The sequence below is a fragment of the Crinia signifera genome, chromosome 1 (genome assembly GCF_055691185.1).
Source record: "Crinia signifera chromosome 1, ASM5569118v1, whole genome shotgun sequence".
NCBI classification, from domain to species: Eukaryota; Metazoa; Chordata; class Amphibia; order Anura; family Myobatrachidae; genus Crinia; species Crinia signifera.
In genome coordinates this window covers 373,130,638-373,147,788 of record NC_139217.1, presented here as the reverse complement: position 1 = coordinate 373,147,788, position 17,151 = coordinate 373,130,638, and the positions used below count along the sequence as shown (strand labels likewise).

At 42.2% G+C, this 17,151-nt stretch overlaps 1 protein-coding gene across 2 annotated transcripts in view; it reads right to left on the bottom strand.

The window, feature by feature from the left end:
• The window catches only part of SETD1B (SET domain containing 1B, histone lysine methyltransferase), a 65,927-nt gene that overhangs the window by 24,088 nt on the left and 24,688 nt on the right, over positions 1 to 17,151 (bottom strand). Inside the window, exons 7-12 of one of the 2 annotated variants that reach the window (XM_083151304.1) lie at positions 14,390 to 15,142; positions 12,565 to 12,738; positions 12,144 to 12,231; positions 11,730 to 11,944; positions 7,921 to 8,005; positions 945 to 1,403 (exon numbers count right to left, since the gene is read on the bottom strand). In XM_083151304.1, coding sequence (XP_083007430.1) covers positions 945 to 1,403; positions 7,921 to 8,005; positions 11,730 to 11,944; positions 12,144 to 12,231; positions 12,565 to 12,738; positions 14,390 to 15,142 — 1,774 coding nt within the window. The remainder of the gene's footprint in view (positions 1 to 944; positions 1,404 to 7,920; positions 8,006 to 11,729; positions 11,945 to 12,143; positions 12,232 to 12,564; positions 12,739 to 14,389; positions 15,143 to 17,151) is intronic. The other variant, XM_083151305.1, reaches the window with a different exon arrangement.

Sequence of the window (17,151 nt, the reverse complement as noted above, 5' to 3'; positions counted from 1 at the left end):
AGACTTCTCACTAATCATGTACATGTCTATAGATAACAAAAAAGCATACAGATGTGTCCCCATACACCTAGGCTCAATAACCAGGCAACATGAGATGCCTGGTTAGAGTGAGCTACCAGGTCCTGTGCGACTTCTCTTGATCTGAACGTTTGAATCTCAGGGGTAGATTTATTAAGCTCGGTGGAGTGATAAAGTGTCTGGTTTTTATCACTTCACCAAGCTTAAAAAATCTGCCCCTCAGTCATAAATGGATACGACAAACCATAACTCAATAATTACTTTGATATAGGAGACGCGTGTGGCCGCACACTAGCAGTAGCAGCATTTCGCATAAGGATTCCGACTTAGTCACACACAATTATACAAGTGTTACATATCAAATGAATCAGTGCAGCCTAATCAAGCTGATTGTCACATACATTTGCAACTAAGATGCTTTTTCAGGAGAGAAAGACACATAAGATGCTCTGCGCAAGCTGAAGCAACATGGAACCTAGCGAACCGAAGTCACATGCACGCTGTATGACATGACTGCATCAAAAGTCTATGAGGACACATCTGTTGGGTTGCATGTTTTTTTTTTCAATATACACTAGATTTTATTGAACCTCAGACAATGTATACATAAGATAATAGCCAAACATGGTCCAAATGTAATTACAGAGAAGAGGTACAAACAATTATCTAAATTTTCCACCATACTTGCGTTTAGTTTAAAGTCCAACTAAATATAAAACAAGGTATTCTCAAACCAACATGCAAGTTTCAAGTAGCGCAGATTTGCTTCTATTCTGCGCATCATTCTGAAGTGCTGCTTCTGGTGATAAATATCATTAGTTTGCATAGGTGAACCTTACTATCACCAAACCAATGTGATCTTTAGGTTTACTCTACCATCTGTAATTTTACAAACAGAAAGACACACACACAACCATATATGATACCTTCATTTGATGGTGATGGAGCTTTCTCAATATTTGTTCCATCATCCATATCCAAAGGTTTCTCCAATAACTCCTCAGACACAGTATCCTGATCAGGTAAATCTTTGGAATAGACGGGTACATCTAAACCTCTATCATTCAGTGTCGAAACTTCCTCCACCGTTGACGGTGTTAGGTCTTCAACCGCATCTCCTTCTAGATCTCTTAACTCTTCATCCACTGAAACTTTGGTTGGACTGCTTTGTACAGAAGGAACTCTTGACAGGTCATCTCTTTCTACCTCCACATCATCATCCTCATCATGTTCCACATCAACTTCCTCATATTCAGACTCTTCCTCTTCATCTTCCTCGTCCTCATCTTCATCAGAATCAGAACTGGATTCATACTCTGAGGATTCATCACTTTCATCAGAGGAGTCTGCTTCAGCTTTAGAGGAAGTCAAACTTGTGGCATCTCCTACAGAGAGAGAGACTGATCATAGTATTTGGTAGTCACGTAAACAAGACACCACGCTTGTGCAATAGTGATTTTATATACATTTAAATTAAACCAGTGGTTCCAAAACTGTGCGCCGCGGCTCCCTGGGGAGCCGCAGCACTGTCACAGGGGTGTCGCGTCCGGTGGCCCTAATAAGGCTGCCTGGCAGCCGCAGGTCTCCTTTAGCTGTGGTGCAAGCGGGCCGGGCAGGGAGCTTAGTTACTTAGCCGGCGCCGGGGAGAGGGAGTACAGGCTGGGTGTGCAGTCAGCTAGCGGCATGGGGTGCGGGCAGGCGCCAATACTTAACAGAGGGAGCCTCGCTGCCAGGGGATGTCACTGCTTCGGGCGCCCTCTGTCAGCTGTGCGACCTCTGGACAAGAAGGGGGAGAAGACTCTGCATCCATCTTCCTGCTGCGGAAACCGCAGGAGAACATCACCCCGGCACCCTTCCTCCCGTGGCTGCAGTGAGTGCATGATTATGCAGGTGCAGCTGCTGAATTAACTGTGTGCTTAAAATTATAAACCTAGCACTCCACTTATGAAATATAGGAAATACAATAAGTACAATAAGTATTCTTTATAACAACAAAGAATTACTATGGGTTCTGTCCCTCCCAAGGTTTCAGTCCCCCGTCAGGGACCTTGCTCAGGGGGTCACACAAATAATATGATCACACAAATAATATGCACAACTACAGTCAGCAAATCACATCAGCCAGGGAGCTGGAGCCTACATTTTACATTTAATAGAGGAGGTGCACTAACTGCCACTCAAAACAACGCCATTAAGTCCTGGCCAGCGATGTTTGGCGTAACACTCCCAACCATCCTTTTTTGCAAACAAGTTGATAAGTACATTTGGTACTTGTGTAGTTTCACGGCGCCAGCATGCGTCAGTCCCCTTGCGGGGCTCGCTTCGCTCGTCCACGCTGCGGTCTCAGTGGCTCGCTACGCTATCTAAAATCAACTCCATGCCTACGTGGATAGTGGAGGTATGAACTATCCACATTGGCATGGAGTTAAGTTACTTTATTTTAGATAGTTTGCCGAGCCTACAACCCGGAAGTAGCACGGCGCCATGCTGGCGCCGTAAAACTACACAAGTACCGTACTTTTTTCCTGATCCTAATACTAATCACATTATTTTGACTCAACTACTTTGAAAAAAGGGACACTTCGGTAATTATTTTGGCTTAAGGGTGCCTTGAAAAAAATCATGGAGACCCAAAGGGTGCCTCGACCTGAAAAAGTTTGGGAACCACTGAAATAAACCATGTAACCACTAAGAATGTAAGTGATGTCTTATGAAGAGACGAAATTATCAAGAAGAAGAATAAAAATGATATGTCAAATACATATATGCGTGTATCTGCAGGTTACTTGTACACTTAAAGGCTAATGGTGCAGATACAATGTATTGGGGCAATCTCCCGATCCCCTGCCAGTCGCACCAGGGGATCGAGGATATTAGACATGTTTAAAAGTACCGAACCCCTGATCCCAACATGTTTTATTTCCCCGATTCGTACACTGTTTTACTGATCACCGATGCCTGCTAATCGGCACATCTGGTCTGCAGATTGGAGGATCTTCCCTGCTGATGCAAGGGCACCCTAATATTACTCGAAATTAATCTACCAGTTATTGAATTTTAATTATATTTACATGCTGAAATCTCAGGAATATACCGTTGCTGCCATTTGACAGATTTGTTGTGCGTATCTGACAGACTTCCCCAAACACCACTTGCAACCTTGGAAACAGTGCAGCCCTGAAAAAAGGGGGGGGGGGGGGGGGTCACAAGGATGACCACAAGGGAACATACGTTAGGTTTTTGGGGCACACTTGAAATTTTTTTCATATAATAATAATGATAATGAGTGATTGGTGCGATGTATAATGAGTGTAATAAAACTTAACTTTTATTATGATTGATACTAAAAAAGAAAGGGATGTATAAATCCAAAGGCTAATTGCCCTACAAGGGTCCTTGATTCAATTCGCAAAGTAAGCGCAATGTTAGGATAGATATATAAGATACCTGTGAAATCAACACTTATCACTAGATATGATTCATTTACACCAATGTGTGGAATAGTTGATACAGGTATAGATTCAAGGATGCTTAACACACTTCATGAAAAATAATGATTCAAATCACACTTAAATAACACCTCCGTCGTATTCAAGTATTGGTGGATCACAGCATGAAATATGGGTGAGTGCAAAAGAGTTGCAAGATTAAAGAGTGTAAAGAATAAAGAATACAGAGAGCTTGGGCTGGGTCCAGAAGGTGATCCCCTGTTTGCCTGATAATTACAACACCAGGTATTCCCAGTGAGTCTTCCCACAGGTACTAAACCGGGCCCGTCACTGCTTAGCTACTGAGATCGGGACGGGTTCAGGCGATCCAGTGAGGAATGGTAGTAATGTTGGCAGGATAAAGGGGCACCAACATTGTAGCCCAAGTGAAATAGAGTGCTTCTGCTTTCAGTGGCGTCATCAGTGGCCCCCCCTGTTGCTAACCTGCATTGCAGGGGGGACAGATTTGACGCGACTGATGAGAGAGCACTGAAATGGAAATAGGGCAACAAAAAGGGGGGTTGGTGTCAATGATGCGGGCCCTTACTTCTGCTGTCCACCATCTACTGATGGTATCAAATGATGGATGAGAGAGTAAGGGAGTGCTGACCCTTCCCCGGAAAGGCAAGAGGATGACTGGGGTGAAGCAACAAACAATGATGTCGCCACAGGTGTGATGTGGAATAACTTCAATGACAGGAGTTAATTATCCAAAAATGATGTTTTGTATCCTCATTGATGGTGCACGTTAGTCGCCATTGGTGTCAGTATTTGATAATTCCGACTGGGGCTATTGTGACACCCTGAGGAAGTTTTTTGCTGAATTCCCAGATAGATTTGGGGGGATTTGTGACCGCCGTTAAATCAGACGATAGTGACTGGCGCCATGTAACGGGAGCTGCTGCTTGAAGTGTAAGCTGTGACCAGCTTGAGAGACGGAGGAGGGAGGTGTGTCAGAGGCGTACCTCACACGTGTTTCGCCGTAGCTTTATCAAAGGAGCTGTAACGGTTGTCACTACTGTTTAGCAACTGCATTGTGTTAATTAAATCCACCTGACCAGGTAGTGCAATACTATCACCAGCCAAGAATTACTATTTATTGATCACTGTTTCAGAAGCTGACTTACAGAGTATTGATCTCTATCATACCTACCAGCCTCGTTACAATATACTGCACGAGTGACTTTTGGAACTATTGTATTATATGTCTTGTATATATATTTCTTTGTTTACATCTTTACAGTTTTCAATGCTCAGACTGTCCGGTCACTATCGTCTGATTTAACGGCGGTCACAAATCCCCCCAAATCTATCTGGGAATTCAGCAAAAAACTTCCTCAGGGTGTCACAATAGCCCCAGTCGGAATTATCAAATACTGACACCAATGGCGACTAACGTGCACCATCAATGAGGATACAAAACATCATTTTTGGATAATTAACTCCTGTCATTGAAGTTATTCCACATCACACCTGTGGCGACATCATTGTTTGTTGCTTCACCCCAGTCATCCTCTTGCCTTTCCGGGGAAGGGTCAGCGCTCCCTTACTCTCTCATCCATCATTTGATACCATCAGTAGATGGTGGACAGCAGAAGTAAGGGCCCGCATCATTGACACCAACCCCCCTTTTTGTTGCCCTATTTCCATTTCAGTGCTCTCTCATCAGTCGCGTCAAATCTGTCCCCCCTGCAATGCAGGTTAGCAACAGGGGGGGCCACTGATGACGCCACTGAAAGCAGAAGCACTCTATTTCACTTGGGCTACAATGTTGGTGCCCCTTTATCCTGCCAATATTATTACCATTCCTCACTGGATCGCCTGAACCCGTCCCGATCTCAGTAGCTAAGCAGTGACGGGCCCGGTTAGTACCTGTGGGAAGACTCACTGGGAATACCTGGTGTTGTAATTATCAGGCAAACAGGGGATCACCTTCTGGACCCAGCCCAAGCTCTCTGTATTCTTTATTCTTTACACTCTTTAATCTTGCAACTCTTTTGCACTCCCCCATATTTCATGCTGTGACCCACCAATACTTGAATACGACGGAGGTGTTATTTAAGTGTGATTTGAATCATTATTTTTCATGAAGTGTGTTAAGCATCCATGAATCTATACCTGTATCAACTATTCCACACATTGGTGTAAATGAATCATATCTAGTGATAAGTGTTGATTTCACAGGTATCTTATATATCTATCCTAACATTGCGCTTACTTTGCGAATTGAATCAAGGACCCTTGTATGGCAATTAGCCTTTGGATTTATACATCCCTACTGTATATGTACAGTGTCTTTCTTTTTTAGTATCAATCATAATAAAAGTTAAGTTTTATTACACTCATTATACATCGCACCAATCACTCATTATCATTATTATTATATAAAAAGAAATTTCAAGTGTGCCCCAAAAACCTAACGTATGTTCCCTTGTGGTCATCCTTGTGACCCCCCCCTTTTTTCAGTATAATCACTGAACATCCTTTTGGGAGCACCACCAACCTAACACTGCTAAAAATCTTTCCTAATAAGCAGTAATTATGTTGGTTTTCTCGATTATTCCTATATAACATATTTCAATTGATTACACCAAACCAGTGCCAATCCATCTCGCTAATCTAAACAGTGCAGCCCACCAGTTGATTAATGGTTAACTTATGTTGCCAAGAAAGATCACTTACTCATAATACATTTCTCAAAAATCACACATTTGTTTTGGTACTGGTTTCCTAGCACGGCGCCCATTAAGCTATTCGCTTAGAGGGCTATTCTGTGTAGTGAAATCGCATCGCATGCAATTTGTCTGTGCAATGCGATTTTTCATTGTATAAGTACCCATACCATGAGATGTGATGGTACTTCATTTTAAATGCATCCATGCACACCCTCACTATCCATGTCACCCCGAAGTGTGGCCCCGCGAGGGTATGCGTCCTCCCATCCTTTTCATACCCCCACTATCCACATCGGTGTGGAGTCAATTTTATAAAGTGTGGCGAGCGCAGCGAGGGGACGCGTAATACATGTAAAGTAATCCGCATCCCCTCGCCACGCTTCGATCTCGGTGGCTCGCCACACTTCATAACATCAACTCCACGCCGACGTGGATAGTGGGGGTATAAAAAAAGGCCAGGAGGACACATAACCGCGTCCGCTCGCCACGCTTCGGGGTGACATGGATAATGAGGGTGTGCATGGGTGCTTTTAAAATGAAGTACCATCACATCTCATGGTATGGGTGCTTATACAATAAAAAAATCGCATTGCATCTCATCGCATGCAAAAAAAAGCACATGTGATGCAATGCGATTTCACTACGTTAGCACACGTAGAAAATCTGGGAGCCGTGCTAGGAAACAAGTACCTTTGTTTTACAGCATTCGAATCGCAATATTCAACACAAGTCTTTGCACATTGGGCTTGATTCTGAGTCCCCGAGTCCCAAAGTGCCCACTCTTTGTTGTCTCTGGATCCCAGATTGTGTGAGCAAAAAGGCAATGTCAAAAACATCAGTTGATACTATGAAATTATGGTACTTGTGTAGTTTCACGGCGCCACTAGATAGGATACGATTTAGTATGCGATTTGACATAAGATATCGCATAAGATTTAGTATAAGATTTACTATCCATTTCATTACCCCACTATCCACTAGGGCGTGGAGTTGATTTTATATAGCGTGGCTAGAGCAGCGAGCCACCGAGCCCGAAGCGTGGCGAGCGCAGCGAGGGGACACGGATGTTGTTTCAAAGCAAGTAACCAATATCGCATGCCATTTGCATGCAATTCCATAAAATACATTCCGTGTGCGCTCGCCACGCTTCGGGCTCGGTGGCTCGCTGAGCTCGCCACATAAAATCAACTCCACGCCCTAGTGGATGGTGGGGTAATGAAATGGATAGTAAATCTTATACTATATCTTATGCGATATCTTATGTCAAATCGCATCCTATCTGTCCTATCTAGTGGCGCCGTGAAACTACACAAGTACCGAAATTATTTATTGTCTAGGGATATAATCTTCCAAGTCCGTTTTTTCAGACTGGCTTTACTATAGCTTTCAAAAACCATGCATCTGACACCTCCCTCCTATAGTGGAGACCAGACCAGGTTGTCTAGCAATAGAATCATCTGTGGCAGATTCAATGTTATGTGATAAGACATCACTTGATGTATGGTGTGTATATGAAATGTATATGGTCTACCAACGCGAGGCAAAATGTGTGATGTTGAGGATATGTAGGAGCAATGTTATGCTACCATTGTCAACACACACATGCAGATCATCCAGCACCCAGATCATGCAGAATTGAATAACCCTAATGTTTGAGTCCACATAAATCATGCCATGGCATAGATATACAAAAGCTTAGAAGCACGTATTGCTAGACAAACAATTTTCACAATATGTACCATCATCTGAATCTTCCTCCCCTTCCTTCACACTGGTTTCTACATCATCATCTTCCTCCTCATCCTCTTCAATATAATGCTGTTCCTTAAATAAGACAATAACATTAAAGTGCATTAACATAGAAGTTGTTACTTGAAATATGGATAACATACAAAAGCTTTTAATATTTGTAGGTGTATGCAGAAATAAGAAATGATGCAGGTGCACACCCTTTAGTACCCAGAACTGCCAACCAGAATCATAATGAACTCCAACCTAACAGAGCGAAATACAGGTGCTTGGCATCATTTTTGAACAGTCAATATGTTCCCACCAACCAGTGTCCAGATGACCATTCATCTGGTGGGTCACAAGTCTAAGTCCAGGTCCACCCCAAGGCACTACACTAGTGAGACGATAAAATGCTCATAAGTGTTACCAAGAAAGAAGCAAACTCTATGCGTAAAGGAGTTTTACATAGGTGAGAGGTATTAATGCTAAAAAGTGTTAATTTAAAAAACAATTTTAAGAAAAGTGCTGAATAAGGGTTACAATGTGGTGACCCAAAGCAGCCCAGTCACAGCAACTTAGGGGCCTCGTGCTAAATTCACTTCTAAAATGGACAACTCGTATAAATGTTTTTGGACTTCGCATCCTTTCCCAAAATGCCGTCTGGTGGGTAGGGTGCCAGTTCAAACTGAAGAAGAATCTGCATTCAAGTGTACAATGTACCCAGTCCCAGCGACGGGGTCAAAGGGGACACCCTTACCGGACCCTGAGGTTCAGAGGTAGCAGGGGTACATAAAAAGTGGCCACAGTGTACGTTAACATTTTATACACTCCATGCACCTGCATGAATTAACTAAAGTAAAATTAATATACCTCAGGCAGTTCTCAAAGCGGGATCTTATTGGCTATCCAAAACATGTGATAGCTGATAGCCAATCAGAAAAATCCAAAATTGCGATAATTTGTCGATAAGACCAGAGTAAACCAAACCTGCTCATCTCCCTCCCCCTCTGACCAATGGGTCCGTCTCTCCCCCTCTGACCAATGGGTCCGTCTCTCCCCCTCTGACCAATGGGTCCGTCTCTCCCCCTCTGACCAATGGGTCCGTCTCTCCCTCTCTCTCTGACCCCCCCGGGTTCGTCTCTCTCTCTCCCTGACCCCCCCACAAAAGGCCGGAGCTCCTCTAGAAGTATTAAATCTGTCAGACAGGGGTGTAAGTAGCCATCTAACAACAGCTGAAGCAGGTGTCTGACGACGTGTTGTTCAGGAAGTCAATCATCTCATAAAATTCACCCACGCATTTTCTGGGACGGTCTTTCCTATCTTAGTGCAAACCTAGAGAATTACCATAGCAATGCTATGTTTTCACTCAGACCAATCATCTGTCCTTCACTACTATGTGGTCCTATGAAGATTGATCTCAATTTAAGGCTGAAAGCATAATGTCCTGCCATGGAACTTCGAGACTGAAAAATTAGTTTTTTCAGGTAAAAGAGAAAAACTGCACTTTACAAAGAATTGAACATTCAAACATCTAATGTTAAAATCCCTTCCTGACCAGAAACCACTTAGATCTTTAAAACCCTTTCGTAATTCATGGCCAAAACAGTCATCCAAGCCTTGGGCATGGTCTGCATGCCACCGTCAAAAAATTCTAAGGGCGATAACTTTAAAAACCATTAAAGACAGCAACTTTAGGTAAGTGGGGCTCGAACTTGACAATGAATCTGTTCTTAGAAGTCATGCTAAGAAATAATGTGTACGGACCTTCTTGAACAGGACAATACCTTTAGAATCACTGGAACATATCTTAGATCTGCACTTACTAGAAAAGAGAATATCACTAGGAACAGGTACAGCTGACTGAAGTTCCAAGGAACTTGCATATCATCTACCAGAGACTACAGATCCCCTAACCTGGATCATAAGCGCAACAGTTTGCGGTCAAATAAAGTGTCATTGTGCCATTAAGTAAACAAAGTTAAAGTGATGTTCAAAATGAACATGGAATTACTGCAAGGGAGTCCTCAATCTTCCTAGTTTTATCATCCCATAAGGTAGCAGTGTTCCGTATAGGAACTATGGTAGTCTTGGACAAAAGAGCTCTAGGTACAGTTACCTTATCTGTGAATTCCCATTTCACAATATCCTTGCTGTAAAGGAAACAAAGGTAGAGCAACCTGTGGGGGGGGGGGGGGGGGGGGGGTAAAGAGCACTTGTAACCATTTTATCTTTAAAACTAAATGTAGTCTTTGGGCAGTATTCAATGACATTAATCACTATGGGCCTTATTTTGGTTCATTCTTTCTGACAAAATCCTTCTTAGATGGACAAAACCATGTGCACTGCAGGGGGGGGGGGGGCGGGTGTAACATGTGCAGAGAGAATTAGATTTGGGTGAGTAATTTTGTTTCTGTGCAGGGAAAATACTGACTGCTTTATTTTTACACTGCAATATAGATCTCACTTTGAAGTAAAACCCCACCCAAATCTAATTCTCTCTGCACAAGTAACACCTGCCCCACCTGCAGTGCACATGGTTTTGCCCATCTAAGAAGGATTTTGTCAGAAAGAATGAACCAAAATAAGACCCTATGTGCAGCGAATCCTGTTTAGGATTCGCTGCACATTCGCATGTTCCTCCCTCTCAATCATTCAATGCCGCATGGGCTCACTGCCCCTGACAGCGATTTTTAAACCACCCCCCCCCCCCCCCCCAGACACTGTGGGGGAGAAGGAGGGAGAGCTGGCAGAGAATGTGGTGGAGGGAGCCGCTGCGCTGGTCCCGCTCGTGCATATATAATGAGCGGATCCCGTGTGCAGTGAATATGTAATGAGCGGCTCCCCCTGCTGATGTCATGTATAAAAATAAAAAAAATGAATAAATAAAAATAACATGCCCCTTCAAAGAATAATAATTACTGATTTTTTGACACCAAAAAAAAAAACACACCTTTATTTTAAAAGATCACATTCCAGTTCACCTTAAAAAGATGTTGAATGCAAAATGTTGAATCATGGCGAAAATCATGCTGAAAGCAGTTCGCCATCCTAGCATTTACACTCTTGGCGAATCACAGTCTAAACCCCATTGAAATACACCAGCGACTTGCAGCGAGCATGAAACTGAGAACCAGCCGGCATTCAGCGAACAGTGAACATTGAATAGGGGGAATCAGAATTTCAGTGAAAAAGATTCACCGCAGGGAGTGAAAACAGCCCGATTAACCGAAAAACAAAACAAAAAAAAAACGGTGAATCGGGAGCATTGAATACTGCCCTAAATGTCACATATAAAATGTACAAAAATTTAAATGCAGCAAAGGAAAGAAAGAGCACAACTCCTGTGGACACTTACACACATTGTAGGTCCGGGGCAGACTCTGACTATAAAGGTGTATTTGCAGGTAACTTTATTATGGACAAGGCCCTTCCATTACACCCTATAAACCAGTGTGTCCACAGGCCTATATAGGATGAATGATTATAACAGAACTAATTTCAAAGCTATCTTAAACACAGTTTATGCTGGTAAAGTTATTCTTTGCAGGCTTTTATTTGAGTGTCTGTGAGAGATGTGCAAAATAGGTGCTAAAAATGCCAGCGTTGCTCACATTGGGTATATAAAATCAAATCAAAAATATTGTGTGAAAAGAGATTCTATATAAAAAAGGTATATTATTACAGGTCATAATAATGAAAAAAATGTTTACTGGCCAATTTTCGCACCTATTTTGACAAATTGACATAACCTTTTGCACTCAAATAATATACTGCCAGACAACCTGTAAGGCTAGATTACTATTATCTTTTTACGCACTTTACTGGACAGGACATCAGAGTCATCTTCTTGTTCCTCATCCTTCTCAAGGGTTATATCCTCTTTATCTGAGGGCTCTTCCCCCTCACTTTCCACCTCTTCTTCCCCCTCGCTGTCCAGGAGTCTTGCAGGCCTCCTGCGGACACTAACTGAATCGGCGTCCTTCTTAGACAGGTCTGATATAGTGTCCAGCACATCCCTCTCTCGTTCACACTCTGAAATGTGAAGCCAAATGAAAACAATTAACTTCACCCACTAATAACAAAGCAGTATCAGAAGACATACTGTTTAAGAATAAATAAAGCACCAAATGTAAACTGCTAAATTCCATTAAATGCAACTAAAAGGAAAAGTACACTCAGTGCAAACTGTAAACCTCTGGCAGCTATAGATTTCTAAACTTCAATTGCAAACCTTCATCTTCCTCATCTGCAGAAGGTGAGAGACAAATTCTCTTCTGGTCCCCAACCGGCGCCGGTTCAGATGGTGCTTTCCTCTTAACCTATGTGAGAGAACAAATAGTTACCCAGGGCTCCATTACATTCATGAATCAGCAAGCATAGATCATACAGAGTGTATGTTTTAGGACTCACACAGAGCACACTATACTCATTTTTCCCTCCTTTTTTGGTATAATAACCCACACACCTTAAGTAGTGCTAAAACTAAGATACAAGTAACAATGTTGTTAGTGGACATAAGGAAATGACTGAATATCCCTAAAAGGTTTCAAATGGCTGATCCTCGCCTTTTTTTTTCCTACTTAATTGCTGTGTGCACCAAAAAAGTTCAAATATACTGGGAATGTCTAATGCAAGTAAGGAGCTGAATTTACCTTGAATGAGGGCAGTCTGATTGCTCCGCGTAAGCCAATGCCCAGTCCTATTCCTTCAAAGCCCAGCCCTTCTCCTTTGTTCCAGCTTTCTAGCAGACTTGATGTTATTTGGTCCCTCGGCTTTGGTTTTTCTTCATCTTTGTTATCCCCGGACTTTACTGGGGTCAAAGACTGCTAATATCAGTGATAAAGCAGGAGAGTAAAACATATTAGATTCTACAACCATGAGCTCCTCTGAAAGAATACATTAGAAAAATATATAGAAAATTACATACACTTTCCTTTAAAAAAACAGAAAAAAAAAAAAAAAAAAAAACTGATAACAATACATAAAAAGCAAGTCTGAAGAGAGAAAGTGCTTTACATTTATTAGAGAACTTTATACATAGCAATCTGTATCAGTCACACACATTTCTAATAGTAGAAATAGCTATTCATCTAATTTAATGTAAAAATGTACAGTGTGTGTGTTTATAAAAAAAAAAACCACAACATAATTAACCACTAGGACTATAGTTTTATATCCATATGCGGAATTATACACAAAGAAGCAGACACGAGGAATGTGTATAAGTGTTCGAGGACATCTGTATAGCTCTTGAAAAGGTCCCACCACATCATCTCAATGTAGCTGAAGTCTGGAGTTTGAAAATCCTTGGGTTGTTTTTTTTTTTTGTTTTTTTTTTTTCCAGTTGTAAATTTACTAAGATGATAGCTCTATCGAAGATGGGATGGTGCCGATAACAACCAATCAGATTCTATCTATTATCTTCTAAAAGGTGGTAAATAATTAGGAAGTAGAATCTGATTGGTTGGTATGGGCAACATCCCATCGTCAATAGAACTCATCTTAGTAAATTGACCCCTAAGTTACATTTTTTGGGTGTAATTAGGACCATTGTCCTATGCAATTACTGAATCAAGACCAAGCTTCAGCATACACTAACCCCCCCCCCCCCCCTCCCCCCACACACAAACACAAAACACCTCAGTGCCTACAGACATATAGGAGTAGTCATCCAATTAGCTCAGCTAGGAATCTAATCTGTGTGCTGCTAAGTAGGAGAATGTTGGAATTTGCTGGTGTTTGCTTGCGAGTACCGTCATTTTCCAACTTAAGTGCCCGTGGCATAGCGGTTTTCACCGCCCTAGTTTTTGACGGATTTCTGCTTGCACCTCCCGACAGGGGAGAGTAGAAATCCACTAGTCGGCGGCAGCAGCACTCTGATTAGAATAACTCCGGGAGCTCCCATCTGGTACTATTCACATTGTTTTTAATAAAATTTACCCAATTGTGATCTATAACCAATTCCAGTCAACTGTCTTTATCCAGTATCCGAACCACGCAAACACTTGTAGGACAAGAAGGCAGTTGCAATATTTGATTTTTCCCCTAATAATTTATAAACCATAATCATTAATACAAAAGGGGCGTATCAGTTGTTTTATGGTGCACAATCTCATAGTTACATAGTTACATAGTTACATAGTAGGTAAGGCTGAAAAAAGACTTGCGTCCATCTAGTTCAACCTGGTATAGATATCCATTGCTGATATCTGTCTTAAGTAACGGAGGTGTTTATTCAAATTTTTTAAGCACATTGTGCTTAAACTGACCATGTTTAGCCATCCCAAGGGGCTGCGAATTGATATGTGTCTCCTGTTAATCGTACCCAAATGGAGCAACATTTGAATTGTTCTAATAGGCACCATCCAGTGGTGACCATGGGAAAAACAATTTATATCCAACCAACATGTTTATAAAAAACTGGAAAATATATTTCAATTGTAATAATAATAATAATAAAAAAAAAAAAAAACTTACCTTTGCCAAACGCTCCTTTTTATCCCACCACTCATCAAATGCCCTAAATGCCACCACCTCAACCATTTTTCTGTTCAAATCTCTTTTCATTATGGCTTTAAGTTCTTTAACAATGAACTGCAGCACCCCATCCACAGTGGCCTTGTGGGGATCTTCCTTTTTGTGCTCGTAGCCTGGTGGCGGCACAGATGGGTCAAACTTTGGAAAAGGAGGCCAAGGTTGCCCACGTGACAGAGGTGTGGACACAGTTAAAGGCCGGTAAGTATGCTGGGTGCCAAATGACATGGAATTCCCCATGAAATGGTGGTAGGGGTAAGCATTTTGTCCCTGCATCATACGGCTGAGCATCTGAGTCTGCATTTGAAAAGACATAGGCATTCCGCCCCATTGCGTACCAAGGGCACTCATCATGTCGCCTTGTATCATGGGGAACATACTTTGATGGTATGGTAAAGGAGGTGGCAAAATATGTGGTGGAGGAACCCCAGGTGGAGCTGGTAACGGAGGAGGTGGTACTGTAACTGAAGGGTGGGTTGGTGGAGGAGGTGGAGGAAGAGGTGGTGGCATGGGAAACCCAGGCTGTGGTGGGGGTGGAGGTGGTGGTAGTGGAGGAAATCCAGGAGGTAGGATAGGAATGACTGGGGTGACTGCTGAATTCATGACAATGGATTTGTCACATTCTTCACTGGTGAGGGGAGAAGCGTTCATTTCATCATCTGAGATCTCCATGTCCTCTCCTGAAGAAGGATGACCCTATTAAAAGCAGAATATCAGTTATATCACTGCAGCCAGGAAACAATGATACAAATAGTCATTACTTTTAATACTTTACTTGGATGGCCAGATTTGCAGGTTTTGTTTTATTACCTTAATTGCAAAAAAAAAAGAACACTGACCCCCCCCCAACTCCAATAGGATATTAGGGTCGATTTACCATCATGATTTACGGTGTTACTGTTAGGAGTTATGATTAGGGAGAGGCGTGTATGTGTGTATCATTTATATATGCCTGCATGAATAAATTCCATGCAGCCATCATCCCTGTCGGTGATAAAGCAGGGAGCCGTAGCGGGAGGCCAGGAAAGGGGGTTAGATTAAGGCACTAGTGGGGGAACTACAGATAAGCTGTGGGAAGGGGGAATATGGTTAGGCTGCAGGGAGGGTGGGTTTGGCAATAAGAAGGGGGGGGGGGGTTGAAGTTCTGGAGAAAATGGATGGTGCAGCCAACATGTGACCACCGGCGAATCGCGGAACTATTCAGTTGCTGGGAGGGTTAATCAGAGGGGGCAGATCTGTACTAATAGTACACAGCAATGGAACTATTCATCGGCAGCGTGCGGTGCCACCCTCCATTGGGCAGCGCCCTAGGCAAGTGCCTAATGGTAGCTCCGGCCCTGATAGCAATCAGTCTATAATATGAGTTACTATTGGAACAACACTACAAAGAACAACATCCTTGAGACAGTTTCTCTAGAAATATTGGGGGATGGGAAAAGTGGTGTTGCCCATGGCAACTAGACATTCTGTAGTATTCATTCTAGCACCATGCACATTTCAAAATATGTGCAGTTCCTCTTTCCTGCCTGGGGTGTCATGTTCTACTGTGGTGATCCTAGCACAGTGTGGTCTGTATCTCTCTGCTGAAATAGAGACCAGACTGTGTTAGAAGCACCACAGCAGAGAATAGCTCTCGAGGCAGGAATGAGGAACTGCACGGGTTGTGAAATGTGCTAGAATAAACAATACATTCTGCTACTTTGCTAGTACCGATTTGAAACGTTACTATGAGTCACAATAATGTCTCAGCATTTAAGGTGCCCATACACGGTACAAATATTGTATGCAATTTGGATTAGATTGCATCGCATAAGTTTTGCAATGCAATGAGATGCAATCTAGTACAAAAAGTATGTGCAACACATACTCAGCGTCTCACGACACCCAGCAATTGTACCGTGTATGGGCACCTTTCGATAGGAATGACATCTATATAGGTTAATAAATAATTATGGCAATCCCATACCCTATCACTTCTGCTAAAACACTATAATGAGATAGCTGTACTGGTTACTGGAATTGAATTGAACAACCTAACCTTAAAAAAAAAAAAAAAAAAAAGGCATGAAAAAGAGCACATATTGCCATTATTAATATATTAGTAAGTTTCATACCATAACAAAGATACACTAAAAGCATATGGGGATATACATACTGGGCATTTTGCCCAGGAGCGATGAAAATTGATGGCCGCTAAAAAACGCTCAGTGCGTTCACACTGAATGATTTTCACCCGACTCAACGAAGTGTGTATGGAACTTTAGTCAGAGCATCATGGCAAGATACAGGCACTGGCCAAAAACAAACATACCTTGCTATGTTGAAGGAAAGTGTAGAAAAATTAAGAAATAACAAATTCAATCAATACCACCATTCTAAAATCAGATGTTCATTTTGGTAATGTCTACTCCTCATATATTGGACTATATTTATATTCCAGTTTAGTTAATGTCAAGAAATCATGTGCTATTAGGACCCGATTGGTACCAAGCCAGGCAGACACAAGTTACCTGAAACATGGGGCTATAAAATCCCTAGAAGCAAACACAGTTGAGGGAAAAGTGAAAAAGCAAATATTGAAGTCTTATGGTGTGTACACACGGGTACAATCACCCTGCGATTCTGACTATATAGTCAGAATCGCATCGGTATCGCACGCAGATTGCAAGGGGTTTAACCCTTGCGATCCCAATGCGCGCTCCCGT